The sequence below is a fragment of the Aedes aegypti genome, chromosome 3 (genome assembly GCF_002204515.2).
Source record: "Aedes aegypti strain LVP_AGWG chromosome 3, AaegL5.0 Primary Assembly, whole genome shotgun sequence".
NCBI classification, from domain to species: Eukaryota; Metazoa; Arthropoda; class Insecta; order Diptera; family Culicidae; genus Aedes; species Aedes aegypti.
Genome location: NC_035109.1, coordinates 2,766,514 through 2,793,044, shown reverse-complemented (window position 1 = coordinate 2,793,044; position 26,531 = coordinate 2,766,514). Strand labels below are relative to the sequence as shown.

Genomic DNA, 26,531 nt, shown 5'->3' with positions numbered 1-26,531 from the left:
GGCGTTCCAATGTTTACGCTTTCTGGCATTGTAGATATCATCCTTAATTTCTTCAATGCTTCTGACCCAGTGAAGAACATTGTCAAAGGATTGCTTCCATGTGTAACTCCTCTTTTGAAGCAACTGGCTTCTAGAATGCCCCTCCTTGCAACGATCATATCTTTTGATGGATAAATTATCCACAGAGGTCGAAGATATGATTTCTGTTCTACACTGGAACTGTCGTAGTATTATGCCTAAATTAGATAGTTTTAAATTTTTAGTTAGTAATTTACAGTGCGATGTTTTTGCGTTATCAGAAACATGGCTAACACCTGATGTGACCCTTCCTTTCCATAATTTTAATATTATTCGCCTGGATCGATCCGACTCATATGGAGGAGTGCTTTTGGGGATCAAAAAGCATCACTCGTTCTACAGAGTCGATCTGCCGCCGATGTCAGGCATTGAAGTCGTTGCATGTCAGGTGACTATCCGAGGCAAAAGCCTCAGTGTCGCCTCCATATATCTTCCTCCGAGATCGGCGATATCTCGCAGAGATCTCTCTCACATCTGCTCTGTTATGCCTGAACCACGGTTGTTCATTGGGGATTTCAACTCCCACGGAACAGGCTGGGGGGAACTGTATGACGACCACCGATCAACGTTGATATATGACCTCTGCGACGACTTCAATATGACAATTCTCAACACTGGGGAAGTTACACGAGTGGCACCTCCAGCTCAAGATGGAAGTCCTAGGGATAGCCGTTTAGACCTCTCAATATGTTCAAGCTCGTTATCGCTGGATTGTTCATGGAGGGTAATCCAGGATCCCCATGGTAGCGATCACTTGCCGATCGTAGTTTCAATTTCCAATGGAACACAACAGTCTTCATCTATCGATCTCGCCTACGACCTCACAAAGCACATAGACTGGGGAAAGTACGCGGAAACGATCATTGATGGAGAACAAGCGGTAGAAGTACTTCCTCCGTTGGAAGAGTATCGCTTTTTATCCGAGTTGATTCTCAACAGCGCTCTTCAAGCCCAACGCCGTCCTGTGCCTGGTCCGTCGGTTCGCAAGAAGCCTCCCAATCCGTGGTGGGATGAAGAGTGTAAGGCACTCTATCGCGAGAAATCCGCCGCGTTTAAAGACTTCCGGAAACGTGGTTCAATTGACAACTATGAGCGCTATTCTTCCCTTGAACGCAAGTTTAAAAGCTTGGTCAAAGCGAAGAAAAGCGGTTATTGGCGTCATTTTGTGGAAGGATTATCACGTGAGACCTCGTTGAGAATAGAGATGGTCGGGTCTCGGGTTTTCAAACCCGAAACCCGACCCGAACCCGAACCCGACGGGTTCGGGCCGGGTTCGGGTTAGAAAATTTTAAAATTTTCGGGTTCGGGTTCGGGTCGGGTTTGAAGGTTACAAAATTATCGGGTACGGGTCGGGTTCGGGCTTGAAAAATGTCGGGTATAATCGGGTTTGGGTCGGGTTTGTGTGAGAATTGTGAACATAGTAACAACCTGAAAGCTTCCCTACGCATCAGAAACGATGAATTAATCATCTTTTCAAACTCGGGTTTTATGCGGGTTTTTCGTATAAAACTTTTTCGGGTTTCGGGTCGGGTTCGGGTTTGAACAGCGAATTTTTTTCGGGTTCGGGTCGGGTCCGGGTTTGCTTTTCAATTATTGCCTCGGGTTCGGGTCGGGCCCGGGTTTGCAAAAATAAAATAAGTCGGGTACGGGTCGGGTTCGGGTTTGAAAAATGTGAAACCCGACCATCTCTAGTTGAGAACGCTTTGGACCGTCGGACGAAGAATGCGTAATACATCGTCGGTTAATGAAGATCGAGAGAGCTCTCCTCGGTGGATTATCGATTTCGCTAAGAAAGTTTGTCCGGATTCCGTTCCTGTTGATCGCGTGCGACGAGATATTCCGGTGGATAGGGACGCCATGGATAGACCTTTTTCGATGGTTGAATTCTCACTTGCTCTCCTTTCATGTAACAATTCCGCTCCAGGAATGGATCGAATCAAGTTCAATTTGCTTAAGGGCCTACCTGACGTCGCAAAGAGGCGCCTATTGAACTTGTTTAATCACTTTCTGGAGTGTAACATTGTTCCGGATGACTGGAGGCAGGTGAGAGTAATAGCCATCCAAAAACCCGGGAAACCCGCGTCGAACTATAATTCGTACCGCCCAATTGCGATGTTGTCGTGTATTCGCAAGTTGTTAGAGAAGATGATTCTCTTTCGACTGGATAAATGGGTTGAATCGAATGGCATGCTGTCAGATACACAGTTTGGTTTTCGCAGAGCCAAAGGAACGAACGACTGTCTTGCGCTGCTTTCTTCAGAAATTCAACTTGCCTTTGCCCAAAAGGAACAGATGGGTTCAGTGTTTTTGGATATTAAGGGTGCTTTTGACTCAGTTTGTGTTGATGTCCTTTCAGACAAACTCCACGCAAGTGGCCTTTCATCAGTTTTGAACAATTTTTTGTACAATTTGTTGTCCGAGAAGCATATGAGTTTTACTCATGGCAACTTGTCAGTTTCACGAATAAGCTACATGGGTCTCCCCCAGGGATCATGTCTGAGTCCCCTTCTTTATAATTTTTATGTGAGAGACATTGATGACTGTCTCATGGAAAATTGCTCGTTAAGACAGCTTGCAGACGACTGTGTTGTTTCTGTCACAGGACCAACAGCAGCCGAACTACAAGGACCCTTACAAGATATTCTGGACAATTTGTCTACTTGGGCCTTAAAGCTGGGTATCGAATTCTCTGCGGAGAAAACTGAGATGGTTGTCTTTTCAAAGAAACACAAACCTGCCAAGTTTCCGCTTACACTCATGGGTAAGACAATCACTCATAGCTTGTCTTCTAAATATCTCGGGGTCTGGTTCGACGCCAAATGCACCTGGGGGAAACACATTGTGTATCTGACACAGAAATGCCAAAAACGAATCAACTTCATGCGAACTATAACCGGAACATGGTGGGGAGCCCATCCGGAAGATCTGATCAAGCTGTACCAAACAACCATCTTGTCGGTCTTAGAGTACGGTAGCTTTTGCTTTCAATCCGCGGCGAAAACACATGCTGAAGATACAGCGGATTCAGTACCGCTGTCTTCGCATCGCGCTAGGCTGCATGAACTCGACTCACACAATGAGTTTAGAGGTACTTGCAGGAGTACAGCCCCTGACAGATCGTTTCGCGGAGTTAACACTCAGGTTCCTCATCCGTTGTGAGGTTCTCAATCCATTGGTTATTGAAAACTACGAAAAGCTGCTTGAACATAACCCTCAAACTCGTTTCATGAGTGTGTACTACTGGTACATGACGCTGGAGGTTAGCCCATCTTCGGTTAACACCAATCGTGATAACTTCCTAGAATTCGACTGTTCCTCTGTAGTATTTGATTTGTCCATGAAGCAAGATATCCATGGTATATCAGATCACTTTCGTTCAAAGTTTATCCCTCCCATGTTTGCAAGTAAATTCGGGCATGTCAGCGAGAGCCGACAGTTCTTCACTGATGGGTCAAAAATGGATGATATCACTGGTTTCGGTGTTTACAACGTTTCTCATAGCGCCTCCTTCATGCTTCAAAAACCATGTTCTGTATATGTTGCTGAACTAGCAGCTATACATTACACCTTAGAGTACATCAGTTCTCTCCCACCCGAGCACTTCTTCATTTTTTCCGACAGTTTGAGTTCTCTGGAGGCTGTTCGGTCAATGAAGCCGGTGAAGCACTCAGCGTACTTCCTGAATAGAATACGCCAGGCATTGAGTGCTTTGTCAATTCGCTCTTACACTATTACCCTAGCTTGGGTCCCTTCGCATTGCTCCATTCCTGGCAATGAGAAAGCGGACTCTCTGGCTAAGGTAGGCGCTAAAGAAGGCGATGTTTACGAGCGTCAAATCGCCTTCGAAGAATTTTTTGCATTGGCCCGTCGGGAGACCTTGATCAGCTGGCAACAGAAATGGAGAGACGGAGAAATGGGTAGATGGCTGCATTCCATATTTCCACAGGTGTCGAAAAAGCCATGGTTTAAGGGGTTGGGCATGAGCCGTGATTTCATTCGTGTCATGTGTCGGCTTATGTCCAATCACTATTCGTTAAGCGCGCATACCCACCGTATTGGGCTCTCAGAAAGCAATCTCTGTGTTTGCGGCGTGGCTTACCAGGATATCGAACATGTTGTGTGGGGATGCGTTGAGCATCGTGGCGTCAGATCTGAGCTGACTGAAACTCTCCGGATCCGAGGAAAACAGCAGAAACCTGTCAGGGAGGTGTTGGCGGGCCTTGATTTAGAATATATGAATTTAATCCATCTGTTTTTGAAGCGTATCAATATCCGGGTTTGATTGTGTTCGTTCCCTGTCTTTCTTTTTCCCATTCAAATTGTCCTCTTCTCGTCGTGTCTCCCACAAACCGTTTCTGTTTAGTTTCATTACAGATCTGGACATCCTGTTCCTTCAAGCTTAATCAGCTTAGTAGTCTAAGTAGCTAAGAAATTCCAAAAAATCCTTTCCTTCCCTGTTTCAAATGTATCCACTAACCTTAAAACTTCCGCAAACTAACATAGTTTTTAAAATAAGTTCAAATTTCAAAATGTAAATAATGTAAAAAAAAGAAAAGATTTCGGCTCTGTTATGCCCAACGGCGCCTGAGCCTGCCAAATAAACGAGATAAGTAAAAAAAAAAAAAAAAAGCGCGCCAAAGTGTTCAATTAGACATCTGAGAGAGCCGAAGAAGATGCAAAGTTGTGAAAGATATTGATCAAAACCCAATGAGAATATATACTGAGGTGTGGAAGAAGAAGCAATGGCTACGTATTAGTAAAGAGAAAAAAAGTAAACAAAAATAACTACGTCACTAATTTACCCGGCTCGCTTGTAGTTGTTGAATAATTTTGAAGCGTACACGGATGTCACACACACTAAATGTCTTCTTCTTCACCTCGGTATATATTCTCATTGATCAGAACCCACAAGAGCGATTTCATTATTTTCAAAATTAATAAATTTCAACGTGGATGTGCTGCAGGAAGGGATCAATATTATGTACGTTTATAGGTAATCATACCATCTACCGTAGCTTCGGCAACACATATGAGCTGGAAACAACTTTTATCAACGATCAACGAGCAAAAGTGGAAGTTGCAGGTCAAAAGCCGATTCTTAAACTTTAGCTAGGATAATAAATATGCACGGCTCTTACTCAGATGATCAGGTATAACGGAAGAACGATAGCCACGATATCAAAAAAAATCTGAACGCTCAGGATGACCAGGAGGAGTTTAGATCGACCATTGAAATGTTCAGCGCCCACCAACTGACAAACTAGAACGAACTGCGATTGATTAATATTCGCCGTATCGCTACACCTGAAGACAGGCCTGATAGAAACTCCTCTGCGATTAAAGACGAGGCGATTTTGACGTTTTTCTGAGGAGAAAAAACTGAACTCAAACATTTCTCGCGGAACATTACTAAAGGACCTATGTACAAATGAGAGATTCTCTCCTCTCTCGTTCTCTTTCGATTATAACAGTGGAATACTAATGGTTTTGGGAAGTTTTTCACTATAGATCGAAAGTCAATTCCCTTGACTAGCGTTTCATACAAAAAACGCAACAGAAGAGGTTAATGTGACTCAGTTATTAATGAAAGAGAAAGTAAACAAAGAGAGCCTCTCAATGTTAGATAGGTCCTTTAGTAATGTTCCGCGAGTTTCAACACAGATCCTCAAGCGATTCAAGTGAGAGTGCAAACAATGCGAGGTTTTTTTTTCAGGTAATCTCTCTCTCTCTCTCTTGCTGCGATGCTCACCTTTACTCACAGTTCAAAAGAACTCTCGAGTTGCCGTCCGAATAAGACAGTCCTCGGGGAGTTGTGACAGCACCCTTTTTTGATGAAATTTTACTCTGTTGTGTTTTGAGCTGCATCTTCCTTGCTCATTTTTCGTTTCCTCTCTGCTTAGCATTTTTTCGCTCCCTCGAAAAGAGGCAAAGGCAGCACGCTGCTCTAGAGTATTTCACCGGACTCTGATGATGTTGAGGAGTATTATCAAACCTGCCTGAGGATCACAACAGCATACAGAATCACAAATCGACCACGTTATTATTGAAGGATGGCATTGTTTCTACATTAGCGTCATCATGACCTAACGTGGCGCAACCCGAGGAGAAGAAAATTGCTGCTGAATACCAAGCTAAGGAGAGAAGCATTGATATAAGCTAAGGAGAGAAGGAAGAGCATTGATATGAGCTAAAATACCCCAAATAATATCTCATGCATATTCTACAAACAGCAAACTGTTAATTGGATCAGGTATTGCAATACCTGAATAAAACATGATAAATTTCCGAATTGAAATGAAATTTATCTATAGCTTTCTAATAACCCAATGAGGTATTTTTAATTGTTTTAGACAATATTTCAATACCATAGTAATACCTGCACTACTGAACAATACCTATTCATGGTTCATAATAAATCATACCAAAAGATGGTATGCAGTTTGGTTGAAGCTTTTGAGTGGGAAACATCGTTTCATCGTGCGTTCTTCAAGCTAAAGTCCTTTTTTTCATACCACGGAGACCCTATACAAATTAAATTAGTGGTTGTTGAAGCAAATCGTTACAAATAGTTTAGCGGACTGGTCGGTGACATGGCAGAGGATTCAGGCGGCGGAGGAAGGCCATCCTGGGCGTTCGGGTCCAGGTATAATAGCCTGGATATAGATCAACAAGAGTTGGAATGGACAACAAAAGAAAGCAGTCGTGGCAACAATGGGAAGAAACGAACAGCGAATCGTTTGACGCAAAAGGAGATCCAGTTCACAAAGCTGATGAAAGTGGACAGTTACAATGGACCACGTTTTTTGACCCTGAAGCGAACGGACCAGGACGAAACAATGAAAACGGTATCCCCGTTTTTCATCAGGAAGGCAATGAACAACATAACCCCGAATATTACTATTGTTAGGACAAAAGATGGCGGCCTCTTACTCAAGACCGTTGACCGACAACAGGCAGAGAAACTGAAGAAGCAAAAGGTTTTCGGAGGAATCATCAACATCGAAATTTCCGAACACCCTACCTTGAACAGTTCTCGCGGAACCATATTTTGCCCTGATCTCAAAATGCACACTGATGAGGAGATCCTTGATGAACTGAGCTCCCAACACGTGACTGACGTGAAAAGGGTTCAGCGTCGCAACAAAAAAGGTGATGTCGAAGATTCCGGAGTGTTCATCTTAACGTTCGACCTTGGGCATCTACCAAACTCGATCGACGCTGGCTTCCATTGCTGCAAAATTAAGCAGTACATCCCTCCACCACTACGGTGTATGAATTGTTTGAAATTCGGCCATAAGAAATCAGTTTGCAAAGGCAACCAAATATGTGCCAGTTGTGCTAACCTCTATCATGACAAGACCCAGTGTCAACAAGGATTGAAATGCGTCGTATGTCGTGGAGATCATCACACTTTGTCAAAGGACTGCCCTGTCTACAAAGATGAATTAGAGATTCAACGCATGAAGGTCGCGAAGCCAGACAAAAAAGAAGACTACAAGCATCCGACCCTAATCCTCCCAGGCTGAGGCAACCGTTCTCTAGCCTATTCAAATCTCAGCACAATGAAGCAGATCAACAAAAGAGCAATGAAATGACCAATCGTTCCAACGAAGATCACATCGCCTCAACAGAACGTAACTCATCCAACCATCGACCAAATCAGCAACGGCCGGTAGCAAGCCGAGTAATCAGCAGCACTCAGATGAATTCTACGAGGACCTCCGATAATAAATCAATACCCATCTGTACAACAAATGAGAGAGATAACAATCTCAATGATCAAAACAGCGTACCACCAAGTATGGAACAACATCTTCCAAACCAACCCAGTATCCCAATAGTGAAAAACAGTACTAACACCACCAATAACACATCAAACGAAAATGAGAAGAAAATATCTAATTCTAACACGACTAATATTATAACAGAATCAAACAATCTCAGCATACTTTCACAGTTTATTACACAATCGATCAATATCAATGAAGAGCAATTCAGTGACAACACAATGTAATTCTTTGTAATAACACTATACATCTCTTGGACAATTTCTCGTTACAACCATGGATAGTTGCATATTACAGTGGAATTTAAATGGATTCTACAACAATTTCAATGAACTTAAATTGTTAATAAGTAACTTCAATCCCTTTGCAATTTGTATCCAAGAGAGTAATTTGAATCACTCTCGAAAACCTACGCTTAAAAATTACTCAATATATTATAAACTAGACCAATTTAACATGCGAGCCTCGGGCAGAGTGGCGATTTGCGTTAAAGACGGATTTCACTCAAGAGAGTTAGAACTTAATACTGATCTACAAGCTGTAGCAGTAAGAATGTATTACCCGCTTGAATTCACACTTGTCTCATTGTATCTACCTCCAGATCAGCAGGTACAAAGATCACAGTTAGATGACTTCATTCAACAGTTGCCGAGTCCATTCTTAGTAACTACTGATTGTAATGCACATAATACGATATGGGGTAGTCAGTTGGATGATGCCCGGGGAAGAATGATTGCATCGACAATCAATGACTGGAACCTTAACATCTTCAATGACGGTTCACCAACCCAATTTAGCGTGGCGTACAATAGTTTCTCAGCCATAGATATTTCATTCAGATCTCCTTGTTTATCAAGACATTTTGATTGGATGGTACACACTGATCTATGCTCAAGTGACCATTTCCCAATTTTAATTTCACCACTCACGCGGATTATCAATTCTTCGAGACGCCCTCGTTGGATAACGTCGGCTGCTGACTGGTATACATTCCAGAATGTAGTAACTACTACATTAGATGGGCAAAATCCATCAACTCCTTTAGACCAACTAGACCACTTTTCTTTTAACGTTTTACATTCAGCGAAACAAACGATCCCTCAAACGTTTAGTATAGTCAAAAAGTGTAAACCACCATGGTGGTGCAGCGAGGTCTCTGATTGTATTAAAGCCAGAAATAAAGCGCTCAAAGAATTCAATCGCACTTTTAATTCTGAGACAGAAAAAGCGTACAAAATTGCAAAAGCGAAAGCACGACGCGTTATTCGTCGTTGCCAAAGAGAATCGTGGCAAAAGTATGTATCATCTATCGATAACTCAACACCTTTAGACGAAATTTGGTCGCAGGTACAAAAAATTTCAGGAAAAACTAGCTTCCAAGGTATAACATGCTTGAAAGGTAGCTCAGGATTAATACATTCGCCGAATGAAATCGCTGAAGAATTGGGCAAACAGTTTGCATTTACGTCAAGTATAGCGGCCTATTCACCTGAATTCAGGCAACAAATGATAGATTTTGAAGCCAACGAAACTATCTTTTACGACGAAATCGACCAAAATGACCTTAATAAAGAATTTACGATGCAGGAGTTACAGATTGCGCTAAAGAGTTGTAAGGGAAGTTCTACTGGTCCAGACAATATCCATTATGATATGTTGAAAAACCTTCCATTTGATGCTTACTACTATCTACTTCAAACATTTAACAGAATATGGAACCAACGAGTGTTCCCTGACCAATGGAGAGAGGCAATAATTATTGCCATTAAAAAGCCGAACAAAAATCCTCTAAATCCGACAAACTACCGGCCTATTTTTCTAACATGTTGTGTATGTAAAGTTTTTGAAAAAAAAAAATGGTGAATCGACGTCTTACATGGTACCTTGAATTAAATGGCTTGATTGATAGCTGCCAATCTGGTTTTCGAAAATATCGGAGTACTCTCGATAATTTAACAATATTAGAAAACACATACGACATCCAAGAAGCCTTTTCGAATAAGCAACATTTGGTTTTCTGTCTTTTTCGACCTTGAAAAAGCTTATGATACTACTTGGAAGTTCAAAATTCTAAAAACCCTGTCAACATACGGGATTCGAGGAAACATGCTTTATTTCATCGACAACTTTCTGCAAGATAGAAAATTCCAAGTAGCAGTTGGTAATACCTTTTCGTCAAAATTTTCGCAAGAATCCGGAGTCCCACAGGGATCAGTCCTAAGCGTGACTTTATTTCTAGTGGCCATCAATTCTTTATCAAATTACATCCCAAATGGAGTTAAAAAGATTAAGTTTGCAGACGATGTAGCAGCGTATATTTCGGGATCATCTATATAAATAAAAATGGAGTCGTGTTTGTATGTCACGAAATGGCTTAAAAACGGGACAACCGATTTGCACAATTCTTTCACTGTTGACTTCTTGAAGGGTTCCGACGTGTTCGTATGACAAAAAAGTTGAGGGAAGTTTCCGGAAAATGTGGTAAATCGGGGGAGTATTAATATGTCATTTTGTATGGGAGGTTCCATGATATTTTTCAACAGCCTACTTGATGGCAAGACGAAGTTTGCCGGGACCACTAGTCTTTAATAGAAATTCAAAGAAACCTACAATCTACCATGATTCGGCTAGAAAGTTGGAGTGAAGAAACAGGTTTCAGATTCTCAGTTAATAAAACTAAAATTATCCATTTCTGCCGGAAGACCAGCTGCATCCAAGATCCTCAACTAACGCTATATAATCAACCTATTGAAGTAGTAGATACCAACAAATTTTTAGGCATGATCTTCGATAAAAAACTAAATTGGAACTGCCATATAAGACAAACCAAAGCGAAATCCATGGGAGCTGTGAAGATAATTCGAACTCTTTCTAACACGACTTGGGGATCTAGTAGAAAAACTCTTCTTACAATGCATTAGTATTAGCTTCTGCAACACACTTGAAGCAATTAGATCCTGTCCACCACCTTGGAGTCAGATTGGCAATAGGAGCTTATAGGACAAGTCCTACTGTAAGTATCCTTTCTGAGGCAGGTGTATTACCGTTATTATACAGAAGAAATATTCAAACGCTGGTTTACGGAATAAAAGTAATAACTTTACATTCCCATCCTTTAAATAATAAAATTACGAGTACAGACCATTTGACTCCAAAAGCCAAACATTCTTTTATATATCGATTTAAGAAACTTTGTTCGACTTTCAAAATCAATACTGAAAACATCTATAGTCGGGGATATCATCGCGAACCTCCGTGGACACTTGGTGAAATAAAAGTTGATTACTCAATGGCAAGCACTCAGAAATCGAATACAAATCCAGTGCTGTTCCAAAAAGAGTTTTCACGCAAAATATCTGAGTACGTGGGATACTATTTTATTTATATTGATGGATCGAAGTACGCCAATAACATTGGATGTGCTATTTACAGCACACTTCACACCAAAAAAATACGTCTATCGAACCAGTCCTCGATATTCTCCGCAGAATTGATGGCTATAACCAGTGCAATTGAATACGCTCTCGATGATCAATCGCATTACAAATACCTAATTATATCAGACTCAATGAGTTTACTCCAAGTGCTACAGAACCCATCTTCTGAACAACCATTAATCCAAAATATCCAAGAACTTCTGATGACAATCCGTAGAATAAATAAAATCGTACATTTTTTGTGGGTTCCAAGCCATGTGGGTATTTCAGGTAATGAAATTGGCGATCAATTGGCAAAAGAAGCCACTCAATGCCAAAACTATTTAGATAATATTGCCCATAATGATTTGATCGTTTCAATAAAGCAAAGTGTTAGAAACACATAGCAACACTATTGGGAAGCATTGGAGGGCAACAAACTACGGTCAATTAAACCAACGATATCCCAATCAAGCACCTCAAATTGTTCACGAAGAAAAGACTCGGTTATCTTAGCTAGACTAAGAATTGGTCACACGAGAATGACTCATGAGTATATTTTTAAGCGTGAGGATCCTCCACAGTGTTCAAATTGCAATACAGCACTTACTGTTGAACATTTAGTAGATTCTTGTTCAGTATATGCAACTATCCGAAGAAAATACAGTGTTAATATCCAAAATTTAGGTAATGATTTCGATAAAATTGAAAATTTATTTAAATTCTTAAACGAATCAAAACTTTTAATGAAATTTGATGTAAAATAACATGTAGAATTAATCATTAGGCTGTTTTCGTATATCATATGTATTGTAACGTTATATTCTCTGGAGTAGATGCAAATAGCCATTATAGTGCTATGCATCTTAAATAAACCAATTAATTAATTAATTAAAAGATGGTATGGATAGATAGGTGCGAATTATTCGTTCCTGCTCGGGTATTATTGTAAACGGAATCAAAAACAGCAGATCGGCCTCTTTTGAGAGAGAAAAACCGTTGCCTGGTAGAAGCAGTTGTGTAGGGATAAAAACAAGACCATCTTGACGGACTAACCGTAAGGTGGTCGAAAGATAAAAGCAGCACTTCGATGAACACCCGAACGGTGCTGAGAGCGCTAGACCAGAGTTACTCAATATCAGTTATATCAACTGATGGCTGATGGACTAAAACTATCAATATCATTGTGATTCGACAACCAACAGCAGTGAAGCGACATATGAATGAGTGATCACGTGGTAATTGTCCAAGCTTTAATGTTTTTCGGTGACCAGTAAATAGTTGTCATCCATCCTCAGTACTGTCAAAAATATCGTACTGAAAAGTGGCCATTTTATTAACTTAATTTAAGACCCAACTTAACATTTCAGTGATTTCAGTGCACTGGTGATGGGATAACCAGCATGATGTTGATGGTACACAGTAGAAGCATTAAGAATGCTAAGAATGCTAATGTCGCTACTGTTCGTGTTACCAACATCTAGTTTGCCACGCGCTGACAGCTTGAGTACCGGTCCTCAAAGTGTCAAATAAATTTTAAAATCATCCACTACAACATGGCATCGAACAAACAGTGAAAAGATACAGTTAAAGGTGATAATAAACTAATTCAGTTTTGTGAGAACAGCGCCATTAGCGTTCTACTACTAATATTTCTATTTGGTACACAGAATGATCTGAGTTGTATTGCAGTCGGCCAGTCGAAATCAGCAAATTTTAAGCCTTGATAGTGCAACTCTGAAGACAACGGAAAAAAAAAATGCTTATATCAGTTCAGAGAGCGATGAAATTAACCAGAACCCACTTTGAGGGAGGTTAACGATACCACTCAACTGCTCAAGAGCAATGGCAATGATGACATCAAAACTGAACTCATCATGATGGGTACGGAAAAGCTGATCATTTGCCTTAATATGCCCCATCTACAAGAATGGCGACAAGTTGGAGTATAGCAATCACCATTATGAGATTGGGAGAAACATGGAATCCGATGAAGAGCTATTATGAGTAAGATATTTTTTAAGGTTATAAAGGCTCGATGACAGATCGATTACAGTATTAAATTGAAATTCTGGACGTTTCTATAGGAAATCTTTCAAATACAAAGTAACTTTTTTTTTTCGAAAGGGAAAATGCCGGTTCCATGTTTACAACCATTTGTACAAATATCAATAACACTATCGATGCATGGAATGAATGGAGTGGTGCGCAGCCTGCTTTGTTCGCACCTTTCCAATCACGAAGCTTTCGTATCTAGGAGTGTTGGGAGTAATGTGATCAGACGATGTGGATGGCGATTTGTGGAATCATTTATTTCCTTATCACACGCGGAACTGAAGATGAGCGTCTGAATCGTTGCTTATTTTTCTCACGTGGATCACAATACCCCTATCTACCCTAGGACGCCTACGACTCGGTCGGCGTTGCATTCACGTGCTTCGAAATGTACCTCTAGTAGGCATTTGTGTGTTTACTGGCACTACATCATCCAACGCTCAACGATGATGACGACGTTGATGAGCTAATCGCACCGAAGCGTTTAAAAACTAGAATCAGTCTGTTTGACTCATCCGGCTTAGTCGATTACCTACTGATTCTTAGCGAGGAATACGCTCTTCAAAAGTATTTGTTATCTTTTCCAAGTAATTCCAAAATCGCTTGAAGAATATCGAAGGTGGTAGTGTAGCTAAATGATTCATCCTCCTTCGCATTTCGTGATAATTTGCTATTAATTAGTACCGGGTCGCGGTGTGTAGGAGAACCGTGAAAAGTCGATGTCGAAGAAGGAAACGCGCGGACACGCGACAGATGACTCGTCGAACTGACCAAAACCACCAATAAACTGTAATTTTGCTGGAAACGAAGCCGCATTTGAATCCGCAGAGGATGAGTTTTTCGATTCGCCTTCTCCGTTCCGCTAATGATGTGATCGATACTTGATAGATTTAGTGCCCTCGATGTACGGTATCCGTGTTGATAGGCTATTGATTGACTTGTCGCTTGGTGCGGAGGCGAAGGTGGATTTTTTGTTTGCCATCGCTGTTTGCAATGGATCGATGAACACAATAAAGAGAACGAAAGGTATTCTCGTTTTGGCTTACATTCACATCCTCATTGCTATCTTCACAGTCGTTTCTGCTGATAATGCTTTTAGCCGATAGTGTCAGCTTCGTGCGTGCTAATCACTTCCAGACAGACCAGGAAGTGACTATGCCCGATATCAGTCCAGTGCTGGATAGAAGGAGGTTTGATCGATTAGAGCTCAGTTTTGTTCATCATCATCATCACACCATCGCCGTCAGTTTGAACTGGTGCGGGTGCGAAAACGAAGACGATTGTTTAGTCACATTCCATGTTGTTGTTTTTTCTCGCTCGGTGCTTCCTCGAACAAATTTTTCGATGAAAAACCGAGGTGACATCATTCAATGTGGTTATTGATTACACTAATCTAACTAATTGGCAATATATATTGGAGACTAATACTTATTTATTTATTTATTTATTTATTTTCCGGAGATTCCGTCTTGGTAAATGGCTCAAATTTCAATCCTGAAAAAAAAACAAAGAAAATTACGGCAGTAAAATTCAAACAAGATACGATATCTCATTTAAATAATTAAATAATAAATTTAAACAAGGATGAAAATTACTACCAAGAATATCACGGACAGATGTAGGAGGGGTTTGATATAAAGTTTCCAAACTACTAATGAATTTACTTCTGGGTACCGCAAATTTGGTGCAAACAAAAACAATATGATCAATATCTTTATAAAATTCCCCACAATAACATAAATTTGAATCCTTCATATCTATGTGATCTAAATAGCTGTTGCATATGTAATGGTTCGATATTATTCGTGAAAAAGTGCAAATAAAATTTCTATTTGCACATATATTTTTAAACCATGGGAATTTATCAACAACGGACAAATGGAATGACACCAACGTCCTTTATCATCTGAATTCCAAAACTGTTGCCAATTATCCATGCAATATTTATTAAGTGTTGAATGATCTTCTGAAGCAAAAATGTCTCTATTATAAGTAATCCCACGTGCAACACCTAATTTAGCCAAAGAATCAGCTTGTTCATTGCCATAAATATTAAAATGAGCAGGAATCCACAAAAATTTAATTAAAAATCCTTTAGTATATAAATCGTATAAAAGATTTTTAATCTCCAAAAGAATGTGATGAGTTTTTGAATTAAAGTTTATAGAGTTCAACGCATGAAGAGAACTCAAACTATCAGAACATATTATAAATATGTTCGGAGTAAAGGGTCTTATCAAGTTACATGCAAAATATAATGCGGTTAGTTCAGCTATGAATAGAGAACAAGGATTTTGTAATTTAAAAAAATGAGCTAAATCATTATTGAAAACTCCAAAGCCAGCAACATTTTGAATTAAAGACCCATCAGTGAAATAGAATTGATCATGACTAATACCTTCAAATTTTCGTTTAAATAATAAATTCGCATAACGAGGATGTTCATTTTTTGGAATTTGTTTCAATTCTTCATATAAAGAGAAATCAATAAGGGGTCGAAAAGTATGAACATCAATACTATAATTTTGGAAACCATGGGAAGAAATTGGTGTTAAATTTTCATTTAAACAATAGATAAAGGAACTTAATATTTTACTTGTAGGATTAATTTCATTTAAAGATTTTAAAATATCAATGATCGGATGCTTATATGAAAAACATTGCAAGATAAATTTGTAATTTAATTTTTGAAAACGAATCTTAAGAGGTTCAATACCAGCTAATACTTCAATAGATTGAATATGAGTTGTATTCAAGAGTTTTAAACAAATTCTTAAACATCGAAATTGTATTTTTTCAAGTTTTGAGAAATGAGTTTGAACAGCATTTCCAAATGTAAAACAACCATATTCCATAACAGAATGAATAGTTGTTTTGTAAAGAGTTATTAAATCAGAAGGATGAGCACCCCACCAAGTACCAGTAATCATTCGAAGGAAGTTTATTCTTTTCGAACAAACTTTTTGAATGTATGAAATGTGACTTGCCCTATTTAATTTTGAAGCAAACCATAGACCAAGATATTGATATTCAAAAACCTGTTCAATTTGATGTCCATTTAGGAATAATGTAATATTAATTGTTGAATGCTTTCGTGAAAAAATAATGTATTTCGTTTTTGGAACTGTAAAACCTGTAAAACTGTAAAACCATTGTCAAATGCCCAGGTATCAATTTTGTCCAATGCAGTTTGCATAAATTGTCTGATAATTTCTCTATTTTTACCACTATTAGATAAAACATTATCATCAGCAAACTGTAACAAATAACATCCATTAGGAATTATATTCACCATATCTGATGTGAATAAATTATACAAAAAAGGGCTTAAACTTGATCCTTGAGGTAATCCAAAACAACTATGACGGATGATTTTAGATGAACCATTGTGAAAAAATGCATTACTTTCAATGATAACAAGTTGTATAAGAAATTTGATATTAAGTTAGGAATTTTTAAATAATTCATTTTTTTGAAAAGCAAATCAATTAAACCAGAGTCATATGCACCAGAAACATCAAGAAAAGTAGAAACTACATCTTGTTTTTTATTAAATGAAAGTTGTATTTGGGATGCTAAAAGTGCAGTACAATCTCGAGTATCACGGCCTTTCCTAAATCCAAATTGGGAATACGAGAAAACATTATTTTTCTCTGCCCACAATTCTAAACGATTTAAAATCATACGTTCCATGAGTTTACGTAAACATGATAATAAACTTATAGGTCTTCGACTATCAGCTAATGAAGGATCTTTACCAGGTTTCAGAATGCTTACTACTTTCTCGAAACGCCATTCAAAAGGAATAATATTTTGAGAAAAGAATAAATAAATATATCGGAAGTAAATGTTCTTTGCATACCTCAGATATTTTTTTTGAGAACTATAAATTTAATATTATCAATACTTGGGGCAGTATTTTTAGTAAGTGATAAAGCCAAGTGTAATTCCTCTAAAGAAAAAGGAACACAAAGTTCAGGAAAATAAAAGATTGATTTTTAAAATTAACAAATGTTGGAACAAATTCTGGACATATTTTAGATGCAAATTGTTCAATCCATTCTTCAGAGTATTCTAACACAACGGGACTTGAAGAGTCATAATTTCTCAAATTCCTTGCCACAGACCATAATTTAGATAAAGAAGTCTCTTTGTCAAGACTACCGACAAAGTTTTTCCAATAATTTCTTTTTTTGAATTTAGCTATCCTTGTAAATAAAGCTTCAGTTTTACAGTATAAAACGCAACAGATTTATTTTTCAAAGCAATTGAATATTCATCATCCCACCAAAAGGAAGGCCGATTTTTCTTTAAGTTTCCAGGACTAACCTTCCTTTTTTGAGATTTATGTAAACAGTCAAACAACAATTTTATTATATTTTTCAATTGTAGGAAGAGAAATATCACTCCTTATAATTGAAATTGACATCAAATCCGCAATTTTAGTCCAGTCTACATTTTTACATAGATCAAATACAAACATTTCTTGCGTAGATTTGCCACATCTATTATTTTGAAAGTTAATCAAAATAGGTAAATGATCACTATTATTTGGATCGTTTATAGAAGACATCATGGATAAACTATTTGAACAAAGGGATAAATCAATACATGAAGGATGACTAGGAGGAACGGCAATTCTAGTAAATGATCCATCATTCAAAATATTTAAGTTTAACTCATCAATCAAATCCATCAATAATGAACCTCTATCATCAGATTTGTAACTACCCCATGCTATATTATGAGCATTAATATCTCCCAATATATAGAAAGGGGCAGGAATCAAATCTAAAATACTTTTAATTTGGAATAATGAAAAAGAAGCATTCGGTGGAATATAAAAACAAATGATGCTAAAAGTAAAATTATTATTTGTAATAGAAACAGCTACATACTAGAGATGGTCGGGTCTCGGGTTTTCAAACCCGAAACCCGACCCGAACCCGAACCCGACGGGTTCGGGCCGGGTTCGGGTTAGAAAATTTTAAAATTTTCGGGTTCGGGTTCGGGTCGGGTTTGAAGGTTACAAAATTATCGGGTACGGGTCGGGTTCGGGCTTGAAAAATGTCGGGTATAATCGGGTTTGGGTCGGGTTTGTGTGAGAATTGTGAACATAGTAACAACCTGAAAGCTTCCCTACGCATCAGAAACGATGAATTAATCATCTTTTCAAACTCGGGTTTTATGCGGGTTTTTCGTATAAAACTTTTTCGGGTTTCGGGTCGGGTTCGGGTTTGAACAGCGAATTTTTTTCGGGTTCGGGTCGGGTCCGGGTTTGCTTTTCAATTATTGCCTCGGGTTCGGGTCGGGCCCGGGTTTGCAAAAATAAAATAAGTCGGGTACGGGTCGGGTTCGGGTTTGAAAAATGTGAAACCCGACCATCTCTACTACATACTCAATTTGGGATTGTACCGATAAATCCAAATATTTAAATTCAACATTGTTACGGATACCAACTAAAACACCTCCATATGAAACAGCTCTATCTTTGCGTAAAATTTTAAATTTTGGAATTCTGAAAAATTTAGTTCTTTCCTACCAAGTTTCATTTAAGCAAAATATATCTATATTGAAGTTTGCTATTAACACTTTAAGTCTATCAATTTTATTAATGATACTGCGACAATTCCACTGCAATATATTCAAAATATTTGAATTATTTGGAGCCATTATGATGAAAAAAGAGATGCAATGAGGGGTCCAAATGCGTGCAAATTATCCAAAATAGAAGCCAAGAAAGGTAGAAAGGTAGATGAATTATTATGTGTTCTTTTTCTTTTAATGGGAGGATTGTAAGTGAAATTCTGTTGTATCCCAAAATTATTATCATCATCATCTGGTAAAATAGCAAAAGTGTTTGGAGATTTGAAATTATCTGATGATTTCATAACATCTGCATGTGAAACAAGGTTTTTGCTTTTAATTTTTTGGTTTAAATTGGATTGGCTTTGAATATAAACTGGTCATTGTTTTAAAGAGATATGTTTATTCCTACAATGAATACAAACACCAGAATTTTCCTTGCAATCAGAGGTTGGGTGTCCCTCTCCACATTTTGAACATTTTAATTTGTTAGAACAAAAATTTGCAGTATGGCCAAATAAGAGACAGCGCTCACAATGCATGAGCTTTGGGAAATAAAGTCTGACATGGAAAATGACATTATCAATCATTACATAATCTGGTAAAACAGAACCAGAAAATGTAATTTTAATACAATTTGATGAAACATATTTTGATTCACCACCATTAAAAAAATAATTTAGATAACCGATTGCATTCTAAAATCTGAACTGGTGCAATGGATTTGTTTTTGAAAATGCCTAAACCATGATTTTTTATGTCATCACAGTTTAAATCTTCATCATATATAACTCCATTGATTTCACAAGAATCACATGGAGCATATACACGATATGAATTCACAAATAAATTGGATTTTAAGAGTGCACTGGCATCCTCTCGAGATCCGAAAACAACTCTCAATTTATCGAGAGAAATTTTTTTGATTTCTTTTGCAGATTTATATTTTTTATAAACCTCTGCAGAAATCAATAAAACATTTATGGATCTCTCTTTTTTGCGAAAATAGACCACAAATGGACCCGAAAAAGTTGATTGATAAATTTTGATTTGAAAAGGTGTCGAAGGAGGAGATTCTTTAGAATGAGAATTATCATTCGAATCTCCTTCACCACCATCAGTTTCCATAATTAAAACTCAATGTAAATAATAATGAACATAACAGAATAAGAACGAAGGAAAACAAATCAAATTATATCTAGAGATCTTCAAGACCAAGAGCATCGATACACAATTCCAAAAATCGACTAATTCTTGAATTTTTTGAATCTTGATATCTGAACACCAATTCTTAACTTGAACACGTAACTTGAAAACAGGGAACAGCGTAACAAACATCAACGTCGTAAATTGAAATCCTCGGAAAATCTCGTATCAGAAATTGGAATAAAAATGACAAGCGAAGAAAAAACCGTTTAGCCTGGTCAAGGCCTACTTACCGAGTATCAAGAGCAGGGTTGGGAAAAAATCTGAAACTCACTCTACAGTAGCCAAACAAAGCCAATCACAGTCAGCGAAGCCAGTGAAACTCACGCCCATCGCTGCTGTAGGCAAATTCCTTGAAAATAGCAAAACACCCGTTGCTAAGGGCAACCCGAAATTACTGTAGAAAAATGTTCTATTTCCCGCTGCATTTCCCGCATTTAGAGCCTTCAATGACACTCATGATTTAGAAAATTCGTGCACCCAACAGAGGCTACTTGATGAGATTCACGTTTTTGAACTACTGTACTGGGAGAGCCACGTGATTTTCGCGAAAAGTCAAGCCTACTACTATTACCATTCCCAGCACTGATCAAGAGACTAATACTTAATACAGATTTGTTTTACATCTTCAAAAATTCAACCATGAACCGAACTCTAAAAACAAACTTGATCTAAACATTTTTCTTTTTTGTGTGAATATTCACTATTATAACAGGATTACAGTTTCTTCTGAATTTCCTTTTGAGTTTGTTAAACATTTCTTTTTGAAAAATTCAATCAATCATTTTTCTGAAATCCTTCAAATCATTATCCTTGAAATTCAATTTCATACAAAAAAGTTCATATAAAAAATTGTCCAGACGTTTTGGTAATCCTGTTGAAGTTTGAGTTCGTCTGTTCTATTCAGCAAATTTATCTCTTTTCGAGAAGTCACTTGTCATACCTACCTTGTTTCCTTGATGGCTACTGCGTAGCGTCACGCTATTGCCGGGCGTATAGTAGAGTTCCATTTTCGTCGGTCTTTGGAAATACTGCCCCAATTGCCCCGAACGTTTAGGGTCGCCAGGTTCTATTCCACTGTGTACATACATATAGCCAGCGTAGTCGTGGTCTTCCACAAATTCGCCGACCCCTACCTGGTTCCCTGCTGAATATTATTTTCGCAAATCTTTCTTCCTATATTGGCACTAAGTGATCAGCCCACTGAAGTCTGCCGTATTACACACGGTTAATAATATTCGCATCTTCATACACTTGATTAGTGCGGCTGCTCCACATACCATTTTAGAGTTTCCTATCGAGTATTATCCGCAGCACTTCACACTCGAAAACACCGAAGGCTTTCCAGTCTGCCTCTTTCAACGTCCACGCATCGTACCCGTAGGGAGCGACCGGAAGAATCAATATTATATACGGGCGAATTCTGTTTCCGTTTTGCAAGTTGCAGCTAAGTAACCTAAGCTGGTTACGTAGTCCGTGAAAGCCCCTATTCGCAGCCACAATACTTCATACCACATCGCGGGATACGTCACTGTCAAATGTTGTCCAAGGAAAACAAACACTTCAACAACTTCAAACACATCCCCATCAAACACCATCAACACCACTAGGCTTGCCTCTATCTCTACTTGCAACCATGTACTTCGTTTTGGTTTAATGGTCAGGCTTATCTTCGCTGTCTCCAATCAAGTCAGTGTCAAAGGAATGTTGAATTCTTCCTCAGAATGTTGACTTTTTGTTATGATTGGTCTAACCTTTACAATGTAGACTTCAGCTTCAAGAGGTTGTCTTCTTCTTCAAACACTTGATTTTAGGCGTGTGATAGAATTAGGGCGTAAGTCGCATGATCGATTTCTCTTCAGCGATCCTCCCTTCTGTGAATAAAGGTGACAAGATGCAAGTTTGTCAGTATTTTTACACTTCAAACCGCTTGGCAGCGATGCAATCTTGCTTCCTGAGATGAAAAAAATGATGACAGACTGGCATCTTGTCACCTTTATTCACAGAAGAGAGGATCGATGAAGAGAAATCGATCATGCGACTTACGCATTCTACCACACGCTTGATTTGTTCTTCAGATAGTTGACTTGAAATAGTTTACTCTTTCAGAAAATTGATCTCATCTTCAAAAAGTTGACTTCATCTTCAGAAGGTTGACTACTTTTTTAGAAAGTGTGGTCTTTCGATTCCGTAGCATGCTTCTGTGTAGTGAGCGACGGAATCAAGATCAATCGGATTCGATTCGCATTGGACGAGTGTGAAAAGATATTTGTGTTCAGTTGAGGATTGATTGTCACCTGGTGAGCTCGTTTCATGCTTATGATAACATGTTTTTATCGAGGCAACATTACGTTTGTACGATTTTCAAACAAACTATGGATGGTTCATCACTACAACTACGACGACATAAACCCTTATTCCTGTTGCTTATAATTCAAATATACACACGTCTTTCTTTTTCGCCATTACTCAAAATAAACTTTGAATAGTCGACGTACTTTTATCTTCTACCAATATATTTTCACCACGGGACAAAAATGCAAAACTAGTTTAAGTAAGAGTCGTATTTTTCCTCCTTATCCATGGACTCCCAGATCTTTTTCTTTCATCACCAATCAACACCCTTCCCGTAGTGATTGTGGAGATGCAGAGGTATTCTTACGCACTAACATTCCTTCCCCATCCCAACTGACTGTAAGAACTTGGCCGGTGTCGTTATTGATCAATAATATGAGAGCTGCTAAAATGTGCACTTCGAGAGTAAGCGGAAAGTCCCATCCTTTGTTTATTTAGATCGAAGAGCAATTCTTACCAGTTCCGAGTCCCAATCATTGACATAAACAGTCAGTCTATGCTATGCTATGCTGTACTAGAAGGATGAACTCATCTTCAGAAGATTGACTACTCTTTGTTTATTTTCCCTTTAATCAACATTTATTCAGTAGCAACAATGACCTATAGTGAAAAACTTCCCTAAAGCTTCAGTATTGCACTGTTATAATCGAAAAAGAGCGATAGAGGAGGGAATCGCTCCTTGTTACATAGGTCATTTTTTTAGACTCTTTTAGTAAAGTTCAGCGAGATTTCTTCTTCAGAAGGTTGACTTCTTCAGAAGATTGACGTCTTCTCCAGAAGGTTAACCTGTTCCGATTCCATCGGAAATTTCATTAAAAGTTCCTCATGCAGTCTCTTCCAAGCAATACTGGAAAACATAAAAAAAAATCTACCACGAATTTAACCAGAATTGCTTTTATGAATCAAATCAGAATTTCTTTCAGAAGAATCTACCAACATTGAAAAAGAAAAAGTCGTTTAAAATTTCATTCAAATGTTCTGACAAAGTTTTAAGGGATTTCCAATGGTTTTTTTTTAAGAAAAATCTGCCAAACTTTTTTTTTAGCAATTCCAGGCTAGTTTCAGAGAACAACCATGAAGTGTTTTTTTTTTTTATTGAAAACAACAAATTTTAGTTTTGCTGGTGGAATTTCTGAAGAAATTTTCAAACGAAATTTCTCAGGGTAAACTGTTGTATTTTCGACAGCTTTGTTCTCTTCGTCTTAAGAGGTGTTCTAAAAGCTGTACGGCTCGAAATTTACTCAATTCTAGCATAGAAGCGGATCTTTTTCTCGAATTCCAAAAGATTTTGCCGACAAAAACGGAGCCCATGACGAAAGGAATGAAACAGCCGAAAAAGCATAAGTTCCCCTAAAAGAGCTTCTTTAATGAATCCTTCGAAGAATGGAATGCAGTGATGCTGCTAATGTTATGGAAGGAATTCCATCCATGATTTCTGGTAGAGATGGGTAGAGTCTAGCACTGAAGAAGACTGCAAATGGTAGTCGAAATACGCGCGCGTAACAGTTAGAAGATAAGCAATTAGGATGGAATTAAAAGGTACAATACTCAGTGCGCATCGTACCTTCGTGCTGTGCGTACACGAATTCTCTCTGCTATTGGAAGTTTTCTTAAAAACTACCTAAAGCAATAAAACAGTACTTTTCAGTGCTACAAAAACAGTACTTTTCAGTGCTAAAATTCAAAACAGTACTTTTCAGTACTATTTTTCTACTTTTGATCCCTTTACGATCCTTGTTTGGACCCGTGCCTTCGATTTTTCGTTGGACCCGTTGGCGAAAGCTAGCGGTGGTAATTCTTCTTGGACACCGTCTTGGGAAAAAACCTCTCGAAGGTCACGTCTTCTTATTCACTAAACATGGTTGCAACAACAAATAAAAGGAAGGGTGAATCTCTGGAATCACAACTTCCTTCCAAAAAAGTGGGATTTAAAACTGTCATTAAACGTGGCAAGAATGGAAGAAAGGACGTTTCTCCGGAATGCGAACTTTCTTCCAAGGGTGTAATGAATAATTGTATTGAAATGAGCAATCAGTTCGATGTTCTAGACAAATTTTCCGAACACCAAATCGAAGCAGCCTCTAGCCCAGGCTCTTTGATTCAAGTGGTCAGTTGTTCCGAATTTGGGGGATTTAGGCAGGAGATCTTGAACTCCATTAGGGGAATCAAGGTTTCCTTCCAAATCGCAAAGAAAGGAGACTGTCGCGTTTTGCCGGAAACTCTTAAAGATCGTGAACTTCTTCTCAGACATCTTGAAGAGAAGAAGCACAAATTTTTTACTTATGACGACAAAACTGAACGTTTGTTCAAAGTTGTCTTGAAAGGTCTCTCAAGTGACTATAAGTCACTTGAAGAGATCAAAAATGGAATAAATGATTTACTTGGATTTTCCCCAGTCCAAGTTATCATTATGAAAAGGAGAACCCAATCTGGCATTGTTCGGAAAGGGCTTTCTCAAGAATTTTATTTAGTTCACTTAAACAAAAAAGAACTAAATAATATTAAAGCGTTAGAAAAAGCAAAACTTTTGTTTGATGTCCGTGTGACATGGGAACATTTCCAGAAACCTGGAGGAAATTACCAGAACCCCACTCAGTGCCGTCGGTGCCAAAAGAGGGGTCATGGTACAAAAAATTGTCGTATGGATGCTAAATGCATGATTTGTGGAGGTTCTTCTCACGCTAAGGACGTCTGTCCTGTGAAAGAAGATACCAGAAAGTTTGAATGCGCCAATTGCAAGGGCCCTCATAAAGCTAACTTTTGGGAATGCCCTTCACGCAAGAGAGTCGTTCCCAGTAAACACACGATCGTTTATGATAGGATATAAGAGTACAAATGTGGAGGCGATATACGTACATTCAGCATGCAGTCTCATGGCGTATGGACGTATATCGCCTCCACAATTGTACTCTTATGCGCTATCGTATACGAGTTTGTGTTTACTGGGTTGAGGCTCGTGCCAGGCAGATGAAGGATAATATCCGTTACGATAACGGTCGTTTCCGGAATTTGCCTGGTAGAGTATCGAACAATGCTCATTTTTCAGTTAACGATCGCTTGATCATGAATCATACCCATCAGGAAGATCATAATCTTGCTCATTCACAAACTAAATTTAATCCGTCGGGTAGCCGTTCGAATCTTTCAATTTCGAATGTATCTACCCACGGTAAATCCTTTGCCGATATCGTAGCAGGAAATTCGAACTCCTGTAATGAAAATATTGAATGAAATATTTGTTGAAGTTCGAACATAATGTTCATTATTTCATGCAAATTGTCAAGAAATTCTTGGAGAATTTATAAAAATGATCTCCGAGAAAAAAGACTCTTCGAGAAGTTCATCTGGGATTTTTTCCAATATTTCTTACAGTGATTGTTCCAGTTCATCCTCCAGGAAATCTTTTGAGGATTCCTAAATAAATATCTCCAGGAGAACCCACAAAAGTTTATTCCAGACTTTTAGGAGAAGGAGGTTAAATATTCCTAAAAATTGTTCGAGGAAAGAAATTTATTTTTCCGGATTTCTAAATTGGTTCACCCAGAGATTTCTCATGGAGGATTTCCATGATCCAGGAATTACTCGTTTAGCGTTTTGAAAATTTGAGATTTTCTGAAGAGATTTTTTAGAATTTTCTCAAGAGAAATCTGCATATATGTTACTAAAATAATACCAATAATTCCTTAGATTATTTCTTCACTTATTACTACAGAGGTTTTTCAGAGATAGCTCCAGAAAATACTATAGGATGTTATCCATGGTTTCGTTTATTTGTATATATATGTTTTGCAATAATCAATTTGGCAATATATCTGGAGAAACTTGCCAGGATTCCCAGAAATCTAACATAATACAATAAAAAATAAATAAATAAATTCATTTACAATTCATTGAAATGTTTCATTCATAGATTTAATGGGAATTTCGAATGCACGAAAATTTAAACAAATTCCAATAAAAATTGACTTACAGAGGTATTTTAGAGGTAATCAGAAAAAGTGATTTCTGGAAAATCAATTCTGGACCGTTTTGAGCAATTTCTGATTGA

The 26,531-nt window shown here is 38.2% G+C and overlaps 2 protein-coding genes across 3 annotated transcripts in view; both read left to right on the top strand.

Annotated features, from left to right (window-relative positions):
* The window catches only part of LOC5567858 (acyl-CoA:lysophosphatidylglycerol acyltransferase 1), a 61,112-nt gene that overhangs the window by 20,212 nt on the left and 14,369 nt on the right, over window positions 1–26,531 (top strand). The window contains exon 1 of one of the 2 annotated variants that reach the window (XM_021849417.1): window positions 13,972–14,362. The exons of the other annotated variant lie outside the window; for it this stretch is intronic. The gene's annotated coding sequence lies outside the window, so the exon portion shown is untranslated. Of the gene's footprint in view, window positions 1–13,971; window positions 14,363–26,531 lie in introns of those variants that run through there. 2 annotated transcript variants of the gene reach the window in all.
* On the top strand, window positions 6,669–7,604 carry LOC110679679. Its single transcript, XM_021855187.1, has one exon. The coding sequence runs from the start codon at window positions 6,669–6,671 to the stop codon at window positions 7,602–7,604; it is 936 nt and encodes a 311-aa protein (XP_021710879.1).